Consider the following 17,240-nt stretch of genomic DNA (forward strand, 5'->3'; position numbering starts at 1 on the left):
GCTAAGGTTGGTTCAGTGGGTTGTGTAGGCTTTCTGGTGGCAGGGACTAGTGCCCGTGTTCTGGTGGATGAGGCTGGATCTTGTCTTTTTGGTGGGCAGGACTGTGTCCAGTGGTGTGTTTTGGGATGTCTGTGACCTTATTATTATTTTAGGCCGCCTCTCTGCTAATGGGTGCAGTTGTGTTCCTGTGTTGCTAGTTCTTTGGCATAGGGTGTCCTGCACTGTAGTTTGCTGGTCGTTGAGTGGAGCTGGGTCTTAGCATTGAGATGGAGATCTCTGGGAGAGCTTTTGCTGTTTGATATTACGTGGAGCCGGGTGGTCTCTGGTGAACCAATGTCCTGAATTCGGCTCCCCCACCTCAGAGGCACAGGCCTGACACCTGGCTGGAGCACCAAGACCCTGTCAGCCACATAGCTCAGAAGAAAAGGGAGAAAAAAAGAAAGAAAGAAAGAAAAAATAAAATAAAGTCATTAAAATAAAAAATAATTATTAAAAATGAAAAAGTTAAAAAGCAATAAGAAAAGAAAGAAAGAAGAGAGCAACCAAACCAAAAAACAAATCCACCAATGATAACAAGCACTAAAAACTATACCAAAAAAAAAACCCAAAAAAAAAAAAAAAACACGTACAGACAGAACCCTAGGACAAATGGCAAAAGCAAAGCTATAAAGACAAAACCACACAACGAAGCATACACATACACACTCACAAAAAGACAAAAAGGAAGAAAACATATATATTGTTGCTCCCAAAGTCCACTGCCTCAGTTTTGGGATGATTCGTTGTCTATTCAGGTATTCCAGATATGCAGCGTACATCAAGTTGATTGTGGAGATTTAATCCGCTGCTCCTGAGGCTGCATGGAGAGATTTCCCTTTCTCTTCTTTATTTGAAAAGCTCCTGGGGTTCAGCTTTGGATTGGCTCCGCCTATGCGTGTAGGTCGCCTGAGGGCGTCTGTTCCTGCCCAGACAGGATGGGGTTAAGTAGCAGCTGCTTCGGGGGATCGGCTCATTCAGGCCGGCGGGAGGCAGGGGTACGGAATGCGCGGCGAGCCTGCGGTGGCAGAGGCCGGCATGACGTTGCACCAGCCTGAGGCACGCCATGTGTTCTCCTGGGGAAGTTGTCCCTGGATCACGGGACCCTGGCAGTGGCGGTCTGCACAGGCTCCCAGGAGGGGAGGTGTGGATAGTGACCTGTGCTTGCACACAGGCTTCTTGGTGGCTGCAGCAGCAGCCTTAGCGTCTCATGCCCGTCTCTGGTGTCCGTGCTGATAGCCACGGCCCGCGTCCGTCTCTGGAGCTCGTTTAGGCCCTGTTCTGAATCCTCTCTCCTCGCGCACCCTAAAACAATGATCTCTTGCCTCTTAGGCAAGTCTAGATTTTTCCCAGACTCCCTCCCAGCTAGCCATGGCGCATTAGCCCCCTTCAGGACGTGTTCACGCAGCCAACCCCAGTCCTCTCCCTGGGATCTGACCTCCGAAGCCTGAGCCTCAGCTCCCAGCCCCCGCCCGCCCCGGCGGGTGAGCAGACAAGCCTCTCGGGCTGGTGAGTGCTGGTCGGCACTGATCCTCTGTGTGGGAATCTCTCCGCTTTGCCCTCTGCACCCCTGTTGCTGCGCTCTCCTCTGTGGCTCCGAAGCTTCCCCCCTCGCCACTCCCCGTCTCCGCCAGTGAAGGGGCTTCCTGGTGTGTGGAAACCTTTCCTCCTTCACAGCTCCCTCCCCGAGGTGCAGGTCCCATCTCTCATCTTTTGTCTGTGTTTTTTCTTTTTTCTTTTGCCCTACCCAGGTACGTGGAGAGTTTCTTGCCTTTTGGGAAGTCTGAGGTCTTCTGCCAGCGTTCAGTAGGTGTTCTATAGGAGTTGTTCCACATGTAGATGTATTTCTGATGTATTTGCGGGGAGGAAGGTGATCTCCGCGTCTTACTCTTCCGCCATCTTGAAGGTCTCTTCCACCCTGTGCGTTTTGAGGCCTCCCAGTTTGGCTGGTGGGAGCAGACACTGTTCCCAGCCCTGCATGACTGCCCAGTGCTGATCCCTCGAATCCTTCGGACGGCTGTTTCCAGGCCTTGCTAGTTTCCTCATATGTGCTCAGGTCAGCTGAATACTTGAGGCATCCCTCTGCAGATCTTCGGTGTCTCTCTGTGCAGCTCTCTCCTTCTCTGGTGTTATGGCCTGTGAACTCTAGATGCCTTGCCCTCCCCGGCCTCTCAGCTCCTTCTCAACCCAGGGAGCCCACTGGTTGAGGGAGTCCACTGGATTTCTCCTGTGTGTCCCTGGAAACTCTCTCAAGCCAGTGAGCTGGGGCAATCCATAGGGCTCATCTCATTTGCTTTCCATCTCAGGTATGACTCTCCCTCCTTGTCTTATGTCCAGTGTCTTAAAAATTGTGGTTTCATATATGTTGTTCATTTTCTGTTCTTGCTGTTTCAGGCAGGAGAGTAAATCTGGTCCCTGTGACTTCATCTTGGCTGGAAATACAGTGGTGAACAAATAGACTTCACAGTATATCAATATAATCTTTCATGAGTTTGGTTAGCATTAAGCAGTCCTTGAGAATCTGTCCATGGAATGATGGTGTTTCTGAACCTGTGAAGCTCAAGACTAGATCCTGGAACCTGGCACGTTGTTCCTGCCATCCCTGAGTGAACAGCTGATCTCTTTCTGAGGTCTTCATTTCCTTTTGCTAACTACAATACTAATTCTGTCTTCATTTGTGAAAGGGGAAGTTTCATTTATTTAGCATCAGTGAATCTTATTATTTTAATGATGAATCTCATTTCAAAGAATAAAGTACAGAAAAAACAACATTATCTGTTTGTAGACATTGTCTGTTTCTATACACACACACACATAATATTCAGAGAGCATATATATGTATGTATGTGTGTGTATATATCTATGGTCTCTGAATATTTTTTCAAAGTAAACTTTGATGACATACAATGAAGCAGTTTATGATGTATGAAACTGTTGCAATCAGATGATCATTTTCCTCACAAATCCTAAGATAAAGTATCTATAAAATGAGTGTTTTCATAAATTGTGTTGAAAAACTAGTGCTATCCATCTGGCAAAGATACACTAAACTCGAAGTTATACTTAAAAAGCCAACGTACTTACCATATGTCTCAATAATTTTAAGGTAAAATCTACTTGAAACAAGATGTCTGGGACACATACACCATATCCAGTTGCCCAAAAGTTCATCTGTTAACCATTGTTCTGGCAGGGAGCATTGCTTTTTTTAAGTAGAGACTAATTCAGTTTTGTAAAGCTCAAGTTTTTTTTCTTCCGTAAAAGACTGTTCAACATTGATAAACCTTAATCCGCTTAACGTTTAAATTGTCTCCAACACACAGTATTAAGCAAAAATATTCCATGAAAAACTAATTATAGTTTACTTTATTTATACACGTAAAACTCTGAACAAATGAATATATTATTCCATGGAGACAAAGTGACTTTCCTTTTGAACAGGAACTATGCTCTGTTTGTTTACTTGGGCAATCTTTTATCAAGTGAAGCCATTTCATAATTCAATTCAGCCCTCTTGTGTACTTTGGTGAACTTTTTCCAGATTCTCTATTGCGATTCAGATCCTTTGCTTTTTTTTTTTTTGATTCAGATCCTTATAATGAAATTTGTATTGAAGTAATAATATAAAATCACAAAAACTATGGCAATGAAGAGGATGAATTTACAGAGGAAGCATGTTTTAAAGCTTTGCTTTCTGAATTCTAGACCTGAATTAAATCCTATTAAATCACCATTTTCACAGGATGTAAAAGTTTGGTGTCTGTGTATATATGTTGGGGTTTTTTTAATCATAATTTTTAACTCAGTCACCCTCTTAATTAACTGATATAAGTATATAAGCTGTTTTTCTTACCTTTCAGGAATGTTGGGAATACAAATTGAGTAATGTATGTGAAAAAAGCTTTATGTCATTAGCTGGAAAGGAAGTCTTTCAGTCTAAGTTTATGTTATCCCTATTGTGGAAAGACAAAGCCATATTTGGTGATGTCAGTGGTGTGGGGGGAGGGGCAATGCCCGTCAGAGCCACTGGGATCAGGACTTTTGTCCGAAAGAACTTATAAAAGCGCGATCAGATTTAGTTCTTTCTCCCCGGAGGTCCTGCTAGATCTCCATGTTCTTATCCAGATACTGAACCAGCAGGTAGTACATAAACGTCCAAAGTTATATGATTAGGCAGAAGCCGCATAGCACAGGGAGATCAGCTCGGTGACCACCTAGAGGGGTGGGATAGGGAGGGTGGGAGGGAGACGCAAGAGGGAGGAGATATGGGGATATATGTGTACGTATTGCTGATTCACTTTGTTATACAGCAGAAACTAACACACCATTGTAAAGCAATTATACTCCAATAAAGATGTTTAAAAAAAAAAAAAAAGAATGGAAATCAGTGTAGTGGAAGTAATATTTTGTGCAAACCAGAATACAGAATTTTAACAGAAGAGACCAGGGGGGGAAATGAAGTTAGCACACCTAATAAATGCGCTATATGAGAATCATACACAAAGAAATATAATGTCTTAGTGTGCTCTGTTCATAAAATGAGACTGATTTAAGGAGAAAGGCTTTTCTACCTCGCCTCTCCTCTCCTCTCCCTCTCTCTTTCTTTAATAATTATTGCTCCAAAGGCAAAGTTACGAACTGCCTTGAGAAAAAGTCCAAGCTCTTTTGTGGCTGCTGTGGTTTGATTACATGAATTTCATTCACCACTGTGCTTTTTGTATAATTTCCCCATTAGAAGGGAATGCCTTTACCTGGAAAAAAAAAAAATCCACAAATCAATATAGCAATATTTGAGAGACTGACTAAGTCTAATTATGATAAAAATTGTTACAATTTAAAAAATTTAAGATTTTTAAAAATTTAAAAATTTTTAAAGTTTTAGTGTTTTATGTTTAATTTCCATTAATGTCCCATAGTTTATGGTGGGATGTGTTGATGCTGAAGCTCTTACTACAGTCTATTTTCAGTTGGTGGGAAGGCATACAATGTTTACCTTCACTGCTCTTTTTGGTGTTTCAGCCAAGATGGGTGGCAGAATTCCCTTGTAAAAACCGAACAACCTATTGGAGAAATAAAAAGATTTATATAAGTAAGGGAATTAGGAAACAGGTGATTTTGCCATTGTTTACGGATAAAGCAACTAATCTTAAAGTATTCCCAATTATTCAATGTAGCACATCAGTCATGAAATCTTCCTTTGTTTTAATTCTAAAGTGAAGAGATTATGAATTCTACATCTATGTCTACTATGACATTCAGAAGAGGAATAAATGATACTGAGACTGGAACCCCTTAGGTAAGTTGCTAAACATAATCATGAGTTGTATCTTAAAGATAAAGTCAACCCTCCTTAATCTAAGGAATCTTGAGTTTATTTTCCCAGTTGTGTGGTTGGTAGTAACCTCAAGCTGTCTACTGTCTTGCATCTTCTCCCTGTGGTCACCAAATGAGGTTAGTGCTATACCTAAGCCCCCTAGACTGAAACTTCTGAGGCTAACCAGGTGATGAGAACCTCAATTTTAGGTTTACTAACACAGGGGAACTAACAAACTCTATGGCTGTGGAACTAGGGCTCCCAGCTCTGTCCTGAATTAGTCATAATTTTTTCAACTTCCTTGATGGAGATGGAAGGAGGTCAGGGAGGGCTAATTACAGGGACATACGTTGCTGACAGAAGAAATGTCAAACTTCCCTGCTGATATGCAATCTCACAGGGCATGGGAGAGCTATTGTTGCCAATATTGAGGGACTCATGGTTACATATTCAGACATTTTTAGGAAAAAAAAAGAATGAGTGTCATATGCTTATGATAAGTTTTATAAAAAGTCACCACTTATTTCTCATTAAAATTTAAGATTCAAAATTTTAAATTTGTCTGTCCTGGAATCTTTACATATATATATGCTATACCCTCATTTAAACCTGAAAATATTTCAACAGAAGAGAATATTCTGCATCATTTTCTGAGATAATCAGTTTCCCTGGTGAACCCGTAAGTGGCTACAGATAAAGGCAGGACTCAACGTGTTCCTATTTTAGGATATACATTTAATATCCTAGAGAAAGCTGGAGCTTCTCTGATTGACCCATCAAACATCACTCCAGCTCCCTTATTTGGGTTCTGCTTCTAGCTGAACTTCTGGAACAATAACGTTAAGAATTTATTCAGATTAACCCACTGTGCCACCCAATCCAACATGGTGATCTCTTGCTCTTCCTCGATTCACTGGCTTACACAGCACCCTTCAGTGTGGGGAGCAAAAGGCTTTTCTTACAGCTTCTAATTGTTAGTTCCTTGAGGGCTAGGTGTGCACTACAGTGCTTATCCCAGAGTGTTTGTGTGTGTGTGTGTGCGTGCATGTGTTTGTAACCAGGACCCAAATATTTGTTAAGATTATGGATTTTATGAAGAGGAAGAAAGAAATCAAATGATCCCCTGATGTGGGCTTATTTTGCCCACTATTTTCAACCTAATGAATAGTACTAGCATTTGTATATAGGAAGTAAAGCAGAATCTGCTTTGAAGAACTATGGGAATTCATGAATTCCCCCCACCTCCTTTCCATTCCAACTACTGATGCCTGAAATTCACTTGTAAAACTGAAATACTCTTGTCATTTAAATTTCATTATAAATTAATTATTATATAATTTTCAGCATGAGAGTGACTAAGCATAGGTTTGGTCTTCCTAAAAGATAAATGTGATTTTCCTGAATAGAAGTTCTATATTTATAATAAAAGACATTATTAGTTCTGTTCTTCTTGGGCTGATTTTTTCACATCTGGAAGATTATGTCTGGTTATAGGGGGGAAACAAAGAAGTACATTTAAGTAAGTAAAGCTTTTAGGACAGAGTGTCCTGGTTAATAGAGGTACTTGAAATCCCATACAACGGAGAACAGATATAGGACGAACAGTTGCTCAGCCTGGAGAAGAAACAGCTTAGGGACAAACATGATGAACATGATGGATCTTTTGAAAAATGAGCATGTAGGAAAGAGATTAGACTTTTCTGTTTGTTTCCAGGTGGTAGAACTAGGACCAACAGGTTAAAGCAGCAAGGAAAGACACATTTTTGGCTCAGTGGGAGCTTAATACAAGGAAGTACTTCTAATAATCAGAACTATCTGAAGATAGAATGGACTCTCTTGAAAAGTATGAGTTCCTTTTGGTGTGTGGTCAAGCAGTCTGGATGGCCACTCATCATGGATGCCTGAAATGGACATACACAGCAATGGAAGGATTTGAGGGACCTCAAGGTTGGTTTACTCCAATCCTCAGATTTTGGTATTCTAAGAAAAAGAACAAGAAGACATGGGAAAGCACTTTTCTGAAGAGACAAACTCTGCATTACTTTAAACTTTTGCCTAACATGGAGCACTGCTTCTCTGGAGGACAGAAGTCTTATAAGCAACACAGAAGGTCTTCATTTTAAAAATGATGAGAGAAAATATTAAAAAGAGGTGTAAGGCAGGAGGGAAGAAAGGCAGCTGGGAGAACCATAAGGATTTAATCTGAAAAGAGCTGGGAGGTCCAGAGCCCTCTGCTTCATGTTGGTGATGCTTCCTTGATGCGTCCTCTTTCTCCTCTCTCTGCTCTGCTCCTTTCATGTGCAATCATCTTCCCCTCCCCCACCAGCTCCAGCCATCCCACCATCCCGAACTCTCTAATGAGGAATGAAGAGCTTTAAAGGGAGATTCTCAAGGACCATGGGCAGCGTTTGCTGGCAAATGGGAAGCTAGAACTATGTACTTCCTTGCATTATTTTTAAAGTATATCCATGCAGTAGTGGGCAACTATGGAATAGCCAGGCTGGCACCTCTTCTGCTGAGAATTGCCCCACCCAATTTTTTTTAAACCACTGGAACCAACGTATTAGTACAATATGATACTGCTTGTAGGCAGTGGTTGACTGGGCATCTCGTCAAATGGATCCAAGTGGTATTCTGCCTCTGTGCCCCAGTTAATCTGACCCAAGCAGTGCTTTTCTCCAGGATTTTGGAATTGGAATTGAAAAGGTCAGCCTCACTCTGTGTGGTTGAAGCTCTAAGATATAAAGCTAGAATATCAACAGCAGTCATGTTTTCTGTCAATCTGCAGTGATAAGAAAGAAGGAAACCATCGTTCAGGGAAACAAAGAAGCAAGATAGAGAAGTTCTGGTACTGTGAGTGTGATCCTGCTGCCAGGATTTCTTTAAGCCTAGTTACACCTTGACCTTTCTTAAATACTGACATTTCCCTTTGCTTTTGATCCTTTGAGACACCCAGTAACATTTATAATAAATTCCTTTATTTACTTACAACCCAAAGTCCCAGATCGGGAAATTGGCCCCTACAGCCAAAGTGGCTGCTGCTGTACCTCTGTACCACGCCCTCTCCCATGAAAAGCCTTTGGTCAGGTAAGAGTGCACTTGGGCCAATCCAAAGAGTCACACCCAAAATGTGAGCAAGAATGCAAATCAAAACTACAATGAGGTACCACCTCACACCAGTCAGAATGGACATAATTTAAAAGTCTACAAATAATAAATGTTGGAGAGGGTGTGAAGAAAAGGGAGCCCTCTTACACTGTTGGTGGGAATGTAAATTGGTGCAGTTATTATGGAAAACGGTATGGAGGTTCCTCAAAAAACTAAAAATAGAGTTGCCGTATGATCCAGCAATCCCACTCCTGGGCATATACCCAGACAAAGCTATAATTCGAAAAGATACATGCACCCCTAAGTTCGTAGCAGCACTATTTATAATAGCCAAGGCATGGAAACAACCTAAATGTCCATCAGCAGATGAATGGATAAAGAAGATGTGGTATATATGTACAATGGAGTACTACTCAGCTATAAAAAAGAATGAAATAATGTTATTTGCAGCTACATGTATGGACCTAGAGATTATCATACGAAGCGAAGTAAGTCAGAAAGAGAAAGACAAATACCATATATCACTCATATGTGGAATCTAAAATATGACATGAACATATCTATGAAACAGAAACAGACTCATAGGCAGAGAACGGACTTGTGGTTGCCAAGGGGGAGAGGGGGTGAGGGAGGGAAGAATTGGGAGCTTGCGATTAGCAAACTACTATATATAGGATGGATAAAAAACAAGGTGCTACTGTATAGCAAAGGGAACTATATTCAATATCCTGTGATAAACCAGAATGGAAAAGAATATGAAAACAAGTATATATTGATATATGCATAACTGAATCACTATGCTGTATGGTAGAAATTAATACAACATTGTAAATGTAAATCAATTATACTTCAAAATATTTTTTTTTTAAATGTGAGCAAGAGAATGTGGGTAAGGCCTCAAGCTGATGACATATTTTTCTGACTTGATTAGATAATTACTGGAAGTTTTCCTAATGTAAAGTATGATATACAGATTCTAAAAAACCAAAAGGACTTGTAATGTTTTATGAAGAAGACACTTTTTTTTTTGGCTAAGGAACTGATGTTTTTACTCACATGCACTGTTCATTCTGCCAATTTTTTCTGTGTTCATGTATTTTGGCTTGAAATACAGAGCATATAGCTTACCAGGACAATAAGCAGGGAAGTTAAGAGATTTGTGACACCCATATCAACATGCTTTATCCTGCTTACTTCCTAGGACATTCAGTCGACTCCCTGAATGAATGGAAACTGAGATTCTAATGTCGACTGGAAAGACAGTAAAACCACCACAGTGGTTTTAAGTTTTGACCCACATCAAGCCAACTGGAGAACTCTTTGGAAGAGACACAAGAACCAATGCAAGACCTCCCATAAAACTGTTGTATGAACTGTATGGAAGCCCTCATATATCGTTTCTCAGATTTGTTTCTTCTAAAAGTTGTGAGTTTGATTTTAACTATCCTGTGTAGGAAAATGTTGACTTGGATGTGTATAGACTTTTGTTGACATTGTTATGAGTAAAAATAGTCACATTTGTTGAATGCTTAATATGGACTAGCCACTCTGTTAAGAATAAATATATGAAGACATATGGACATATTTAATCTCATCTCTCACAACAATCCTTTGAAGTAGCAATAATTATTTTCTTCATTTTGCAGGTGAAGCCTGTGAGCCTATCACTACCGAACAGGGGACGGCGACTCAAATGAAGTTCCACTGTCCTCACAGTCTCTTTCCTTGACCACTGAGCTGTAAGGGTATTGTAGTTTTTCTTAAAATAAAATCATTTTTACAAACACCTTTGAAAAGTCAAGTTATTTCTGTTGCAAAAATATTTTGTCATTTCTTATTTTAGGAGGAAGCAGAAGAAGCAATTAAAAATCAGGTTTCTAGTCCATTTCCCTTCAATTCTCTTTTAAAGTAATATATCACACTACCTGCATAACTGATAGATCTGGGCTGAGATGAACAGGATCATTTTCTGGGAAAACTTTTGGGCTGTTTATTAAATATTTTCTATTGGATCAGATGAGAAAAAAAAAAAGTAGGTCCTAGGATCAAATTTTTTTCCCCATAGGATAAAGTTTTGCCCTTAAGAGAGACACCAGCATAATTCTGTCAGTGTGGGAAAAAGTCAATGCATAGTTCAGTAATATAATAAAACACAGAAATATTAATACTAAATATTAAAATAAAAACAGTTGTTATCCAAAAAGTCAGTGGGGAGCACCTTTGGCTGTTGACTTAACAGATACCCTCCTCACCCCTCCTTGTTCCTTGAGGTGCAGGTATTCAATGTCCCCTTCTCCAGTCCAGGGGGTGAAGCAGAGTTCTTCAAACCTATCACGGTGGTCCCATTCCCTTACTAGTGAGTGGGTTGAGTATGGACATACGACCCAAGCCTAGCCCACTGTACCAGCAAAGAGGGAGGGATGCATGTTGCAAGTCTTGGATTTCTAGCCTAAGGAAAAGAGCACATAGGAAGAAAAGCCCCTCTTTTACACTAGATGTTGTCCTCACTGCATGAGATCCCTGTGTACCGTGGCCAAGTGAGATATCATTGCCCACAAGCTGAGCATGGCCATCAAAGGCAAATAGGACCTGGACCTTGATGACATCACTGGGCTGCTCAATGAACCAATCCTGGCATCCTACCTCCAGATTTCTGGTTATGTGAAATTAAAAATAAACCTTTACTATTTGAGCTGCTTTCAGTTACATCTTCTGTTAACCTACAGCTAAAAGCATTCTGATACAAACAGCTTTAACACCACCATTTCTGAAAAAGTCTTAAATTGTAATTCTTAAATCATAATCATAGTGTAGATAGTTGTTAAATGTTAAGCAAAGTACTTAGAAGGAGACCGTGAAAACCATTTTGAAAATGTTTTTACATTATTTCTTTCAGGAGCCTGTCACACATTAAAACGCTATCCCATTAGGATGATTACTTGTGAAAGAGCCCCTACCCTGCAGACGGAATGTGGAGAAGTTCACAGGCAAAAATGAGGACGGAGCTCCAGGTCTCCAAAGCCATTCGATCATGATGGTTCCCATACTGATTGAGAGTTGTTATTCAGGAATATCGGTGACAAAGTATTACAATACTGGATCACATTTGTTTTTAATTATATGATCAAAACAGGCCTTGTATTACTTATGTACATCTATAAAATGAAGATCAAAACTGCATTGCACGTGTTCTTCTCAAAGACTCAGCTCACACATAGCTTATTTGAAATACAGATTTATGCCAAACCCTGCAAAATAATTTTACCCCTCATTTTCCCCCCAACCCCCTTTTTAAAGTGTGAAGCTATTTAACATATTGGGTGGCTCCAAGGTCATACACCAACTAGTAAAAAGATGTTGATTGTACAAAGCAAGGAGATGTGGAATTTTCTTTGAGTTCCAGTTGGTGGTTCATTTACAAACCCTGGAAGAAGCCTTCCTGCTGTCTCTCATTAGTAGGGACCAACTTTAGGTTACCTTGTTTAAGGCCCAAACTTTAGACCCCCACAAGAAACCAGACAGATCCTTAATGAAATATCTTGTACCTGACAACATCTTTAGTGCATTTGGAAGGCTGAAAAAAAGTTACCTGCTTTAAGTCAACTACTGAAATCTGAAGACTTTGTGGTAAATAGTGGGTAGACAGGAGAGGGCTTAACATTCTCAAAATTTGACTCAGGTAAAGAAATCAAAAAGGAGTAGATAAATCACATGTCCCATCTGCCCCTCATTTTTTCCCTCTGAGTCACCTCCTTGTTGGTTTTGCTGTTATTTTTCTAATTTAGTATGTAGAAAATGTTTGTTTGGAAGTCATTTGTACTGTAGAGTTGGACTGCGCCTACAGGGGGGCTGGGAAATTTCCGAAGTTGCTAGGCTGGTAAGCAGGGTTTTGGCCTTAGGAGTCACAACATGGAATCTTTTCTTCTTTGCAGCTCCCAAGGAGAAAGGGAAACAGTGCAGCTGCTTCACACGTGACCTTTAGAGGGAGTCATACCTGTTGTCCATCAGAAAGGTTATCATAAAACTCAACTGATAGATTCCTGAGAAATGAGTGTGAGGAAACTGTGAATAAATTATTTCCCTCTTAAGGGAGGAAAAGATCAATGGACACATCTGCTGCCTGTGGAAACCAAAGCTTTCCCTGGTTGTTGGAGATGAAGGGTTCTGGGGCCCAAACTGCTGAGATTCATAACCTGGGTCCAGCAACCATCACACACCAGGATGGAGGTGCACATCATCCAAGCCTGAAAAGGCCAATTAAAGAAATGATTTCCAAGTTGAAAAGCCATTTTCAAAGCCACCTGCAGCACACTCACATGCAGCATGAGATGGATGTTTTCACCTGGATCCCACTTCTTTGCCAAAAACCTGGCATTCAGTAAAAGTCCAGAGCAGCAATAACTCTCACCGCTGAAGCATGAAATAGGAGCGACAGGGAAAGTGACACCAGATCCCCAGTTGGGGAAACTGGAAAACATTAACATGTCTGTGTACCTAACAGAGCACAATTACTACATTTTATTTTGTTTCAACAGTCAGGACCTAAATGAACATCACCATTCAGTTCTGTTCTGGGCAATGATCCAGGCTCATCTTTGGTACAGTTGATTTTGAAGCCTTATAGTCAATCATATCTTCACAATTTGTTCTTCTTTCAGGCTTCAGGCATCCTCCTGATTTCCATTTCTTGTTTGGAAGCCTTGAGTCATCTGTTCTGGCAACATGACCAACCCAAATCAGTCATTTTCTCCAAATTACATTGAAATAGGGATCTTGCTAGTTTGTTTTCTTCCTCCTTCTTTCTTTCACATAATTTTCCCTTTAAGGATCTCCTAATACAAAGCTGATTGAAGGCATAGAATATCCTCTTTCTTCTGCTGTTGTCAAATCCAAGTTTCTTACCCACATGCTGTAGCTCTGTAATTTAAACAATGAGGGTGGCACTCAGCCCTGGGTTATGAGTGTATGGCTCCCATTGCTCGATGGGTCCTGTATCCCAGGGCAGAATTCTGGCCTTGACACTACACCTTTAGGGCATAATTCTGATACCATTTACACTCCACAAGTCTTAGCGGCTCACAGAATCCAAACGAAAGAGTGCAGTTCCATGGCTCTATTATTTGAATTATGTAGAATCTGCAATCTGAAGTTCTCAAAATTGCACGCATCTTGGGGCCATTCTCATTTAGGCAAAGGAGAGAGGGAAAACTAGATATCCTTCAAAGGAGAGGAAAAACAGCTTACAGAGAGTAAGTGACACAGGTTCTTCTTTTAAAAGCAGTGACTGAACTTCAAGAAAGGGCAACTTAAGGAAAATTTCAGCTAAGATTCTAACATAAAACTAACAAAAGTTCTCCCTGCTTCAACTCATATCAGGTCTCCAGGCACAAATGATACAGTTATTATTTTTCATTACAGAGAATTCATTGAATTGAGTTTCTGCATATGGACCTTGGATATATTTGTTACCCCAAACCCTACCACTTTCATTACATGCCGTACGGAGGAATTCTTTAATGTTTTCCTCAACACACTTTTTAACTGAACTTTCAGCATGCCTTTACCACCACAGTTAAACTTTGTTGATGTGTCTAAAACAGACTACAACTTTGATTTTCTAAGATACAAAAAATTAGTTTAGCTGTCAGTATCATTTAGGAGGTAGGTCCATGGCTCCATTCCCTGGAAAGTTGGCAGGATGTTCAACGCACCAAACATGTTGCACAGCTCAGCCCAGGGAAGGCATTAGCGTGATATAAGAACCAGAACCCTGATGGAAAACGCTAAGGAAAGAAAAAGCAAAAGGGATATTTGAGAAGCAACTCACATGGTAAATAATATGGGTAGAATGTGGTGCTAATTGCTCCATGAATCTATAAGCGAAGAGATACATTTAGAACTGACCATGCAAAAAGTGTAGTCATTTTCAGTTACAGCAGATTACCTTGCCTATGAAGATGAACATGTTTCCATTAGGGAATAAGAATCATGTAAGGGAAGTCTTTCACTCATGTGGATGGTAACTCTGAGGAAAAAGACTCAAGAAAAAAAAAAAAAAGCAACCAAAACAACTCTATTTCTTGGACTGGGACTGAAAACCAGGAAAAAAGGACCTGACTGTGGAGTCAAAAAGTCCTTTGCCAGCCAGCTCCCAGCTCTCTGCTAAATAAGTCCTGCTGAAGAAATTCCTTGCTCCATTCTAGTCACCCCCATCCTTTCACCAATCCCCTTTTTTGTACTGCCTCTGTTTCCAATTTCTGTCCTCCCCATTTGTGAAGTCATCATTCATTTATTCACTCACTTATTCTTTCAGTATATTTTGTTCCAAGCACTAAGCTAAACACCTTTTTCTAGGGTCAAATGTTGATAGAGTAGTTCTGTTGTCCCCAAATCATCTAAGACCTCAATTTTCTCCAGGAAGCTTTCTCTGGGAGGTAGACAAATATCTTGATATTGCACCTGCTTGCAATATTTGACCAAGATGTTGCCTTTCATGTTACACTATGTGCTTGGCACTTGGAAACACTCAGATGTTATATTGAATACACTGATATTCAAATAAGAAATGTATATACTTATGCATATATGTCTATACATATGCATACGTATGTATATAGTCCATATACATAGATATGACTTGGTATCCATATTAACAGTCTGAATGACTTGTATATTTTTAACTGAATAGAGTATTATTCACGTGATTACCATATTTAAGCCAGATTATAAATTGCTTTTTTTTTTTTTAATATGTATTTATTTGGCTGTGCTGGGTCTTAGTTGCAGCATGCGGGATGCGGGATCTAGTTCCCTGACCAGGGATCGAACCCGGGCCCCCTGTATTGGGAGCATGGAGTCTTAACCATTGGAGTCTTAACCACTGGACCACCAGGGAAGTCCCTATAAATTGCTTGACAATGGCCACTCCTGTTCTTTATCACCACCCTCTAGCATTTAATATTCATTTGATTCTACCTGTCAGTAAAGGCAATATGATGTAGTGGAATGTGCGCTCTGGAGCAACCCTCCTTGGGTTGGAATTCTAGCTCAACCATGTGTTAGGTGTTTACCTAGCATGAAAAACTGTTGGCACAAAAGGTGAGCAAATTAATTCCAAAAGATTACTGCCAGAATAGAGATGTTTTTTATGCCAGCTCTCTCTACAAGTGCTTATGGAAATGAGTTAGTACATTGTTGTAAGTTGCCTGATTTTATAGCTTGACCTAGCTGCAGGGCTGTATATGACCACAGCTGGGGCAGAAAGCCTCAGTATTCAGAGATGTCCTTTACAAATGGAACCTTACCTAAGTGTGTGACCCAGTGCCTTAGGAATTCACACCCCGCTGTGGAATTCTGCTACAACCAAGTCATACATGTTTGAGACCAAAGATGTTGTGCATTAAGTAGGCTACTCCCAAAGTATAAGTCACATTTGGAAATGTATTAACTCTTTATGACCACCAGTTGTTACAGTAGGCTCCAAATTAATTTCTTGAAGTGCCCCCTAGTGGTACCAGAGTTAAATGCAACTCAACAACTGTCCCAACCCTGCCAAAGAACAAAGCTTTGGACCAGGGCATTTTGTAGGTTACAGATTACAGTCTGATTTAGCAGACTTTCAATTCACTAAATTAGGCTCCAAAGGAACAGTATTATAACAGCTTGGACTTCTACCGGAATTGAGATTACTGAGAGAAACTTGAGAAAGAAAACCATCAATCATTGTGCTTAATGCTTTACAACTATTATCTCATTCAACTTTTACATGAAGTAGATTCTACTCTTTCCATTTCATAGACAAGGACAGGAGACTCCATGAAGTTAAGCAACTTTCCTACTGGTCAAACAGCTTGTAAGTGGTGTAGTTGTGATAAGAACGAAAGTCTACTTGACTCTAAAACTTCTACCCTTGAACGCTGTGCTTGACTCCCGCGTCCTCATGGAGAGAGTCAGAGTCAGGTCACTGAGAAATGTCATTCCACCTCCTGGCTCTAGTGCTCCTTCTGTGCCTGTGTCTCCAGTACTTGGGCCCCAGGTTCTGCTTGGTTTCTGGGAGGGGCTAAAATGCTGGGTTTTGAACGGAAGAACAGCTGAGCCAGGGTTTGTAGCCCCTCTTGTCATCCAAGTCCTCTGCACCAGTTTTTTAAGCACCTGAGTTCTTAGTTAATTGATTTAAACACAAGATAAACGGGTAGTCACCGAGCTTTCTGGATTTAATAAATCAAAGTCTATCTGTACTTTATGGATTTCTGGATGTGCACAGGCTTCCAGATCACTCTGAAAAATTGTTTCCTTCATACCACATTATTATCAATGAATAATTAAGGGTTAACTGTTTTCCTAACGAACTCTTTCAGTCAGTGTTCTAGAAAACTACAAGTTGGATAAACTACATAGAATTCAAGACATCTGAAAAACAATGCAGAAGCCAACCCTAGGGCTCAGTTTCTGGACCTCATCTATCTCTCCCTGGTGATTTCATCCAGTCATATGACTTTAATTATCGTCCTTATGCTGTTAACTGTCATCCATCTCCAGTTCACCCAGTCATCTACTCAACACCTCCACTTGGATACTTAGGAGGCATCTCATAATTAGCCTGTTCAAAAGAAACTCCTGATTCTTCCACCACAAACTTGCTCCACCCACAATATTCTCCAAATCTCTTAACGGTAAGTCCATCTTTCCAGGCACGCAGGCCAGAAACTTTGAACGCATACTTGAGTTCTGTCTTTCTAGTATTCATCTCTATTACCCTGGCCCAAGCCCTAATCGTATTGCA

The 17,240-nt window shown here is 40.5% G+C and overlaps 1 protein-coding gene across 1 annotated transcript in view; it reads right to left on the reverse strand.

Annotated features, from left to right (window-relative positions):
• The window catches only part of SLC25A21 (solute carrier family 25 member 21), a 511,228-nt gene that overhangs the window by 66,689 nt on the left and 427,299 nt on the right, over positions 1–17,240 (reverse strand). Inside the window, exon 5 of the mRNA XM_059915673.1 lies at positions 5,030–5,096. Within this exon, the coding sequence (XP_059771656.1) occupies positions 5,030–5,096 (67 nt within the window). The remainder of the gene's footprint in view (positions 1–5,029; positions 5,097–17,240) is intronic.

The sequence above is a fragment of the Balaenoptera ricei genome, chromosome 2 (assembly GCF_028023285.1).
Source record: "Balaenoptera ricei isolate mBalRic1 chromosome 2, mBalRic1.hap2, whole genome shotgun sequence".
Classification (NCBI taxonomy): domain Eukaryota; kingdom Metazoa; phylum Chordata; class Mammalia; order Artiodactyla; family Balaenopteridae; genus Balaenoptera; species Balaenoptera ricei.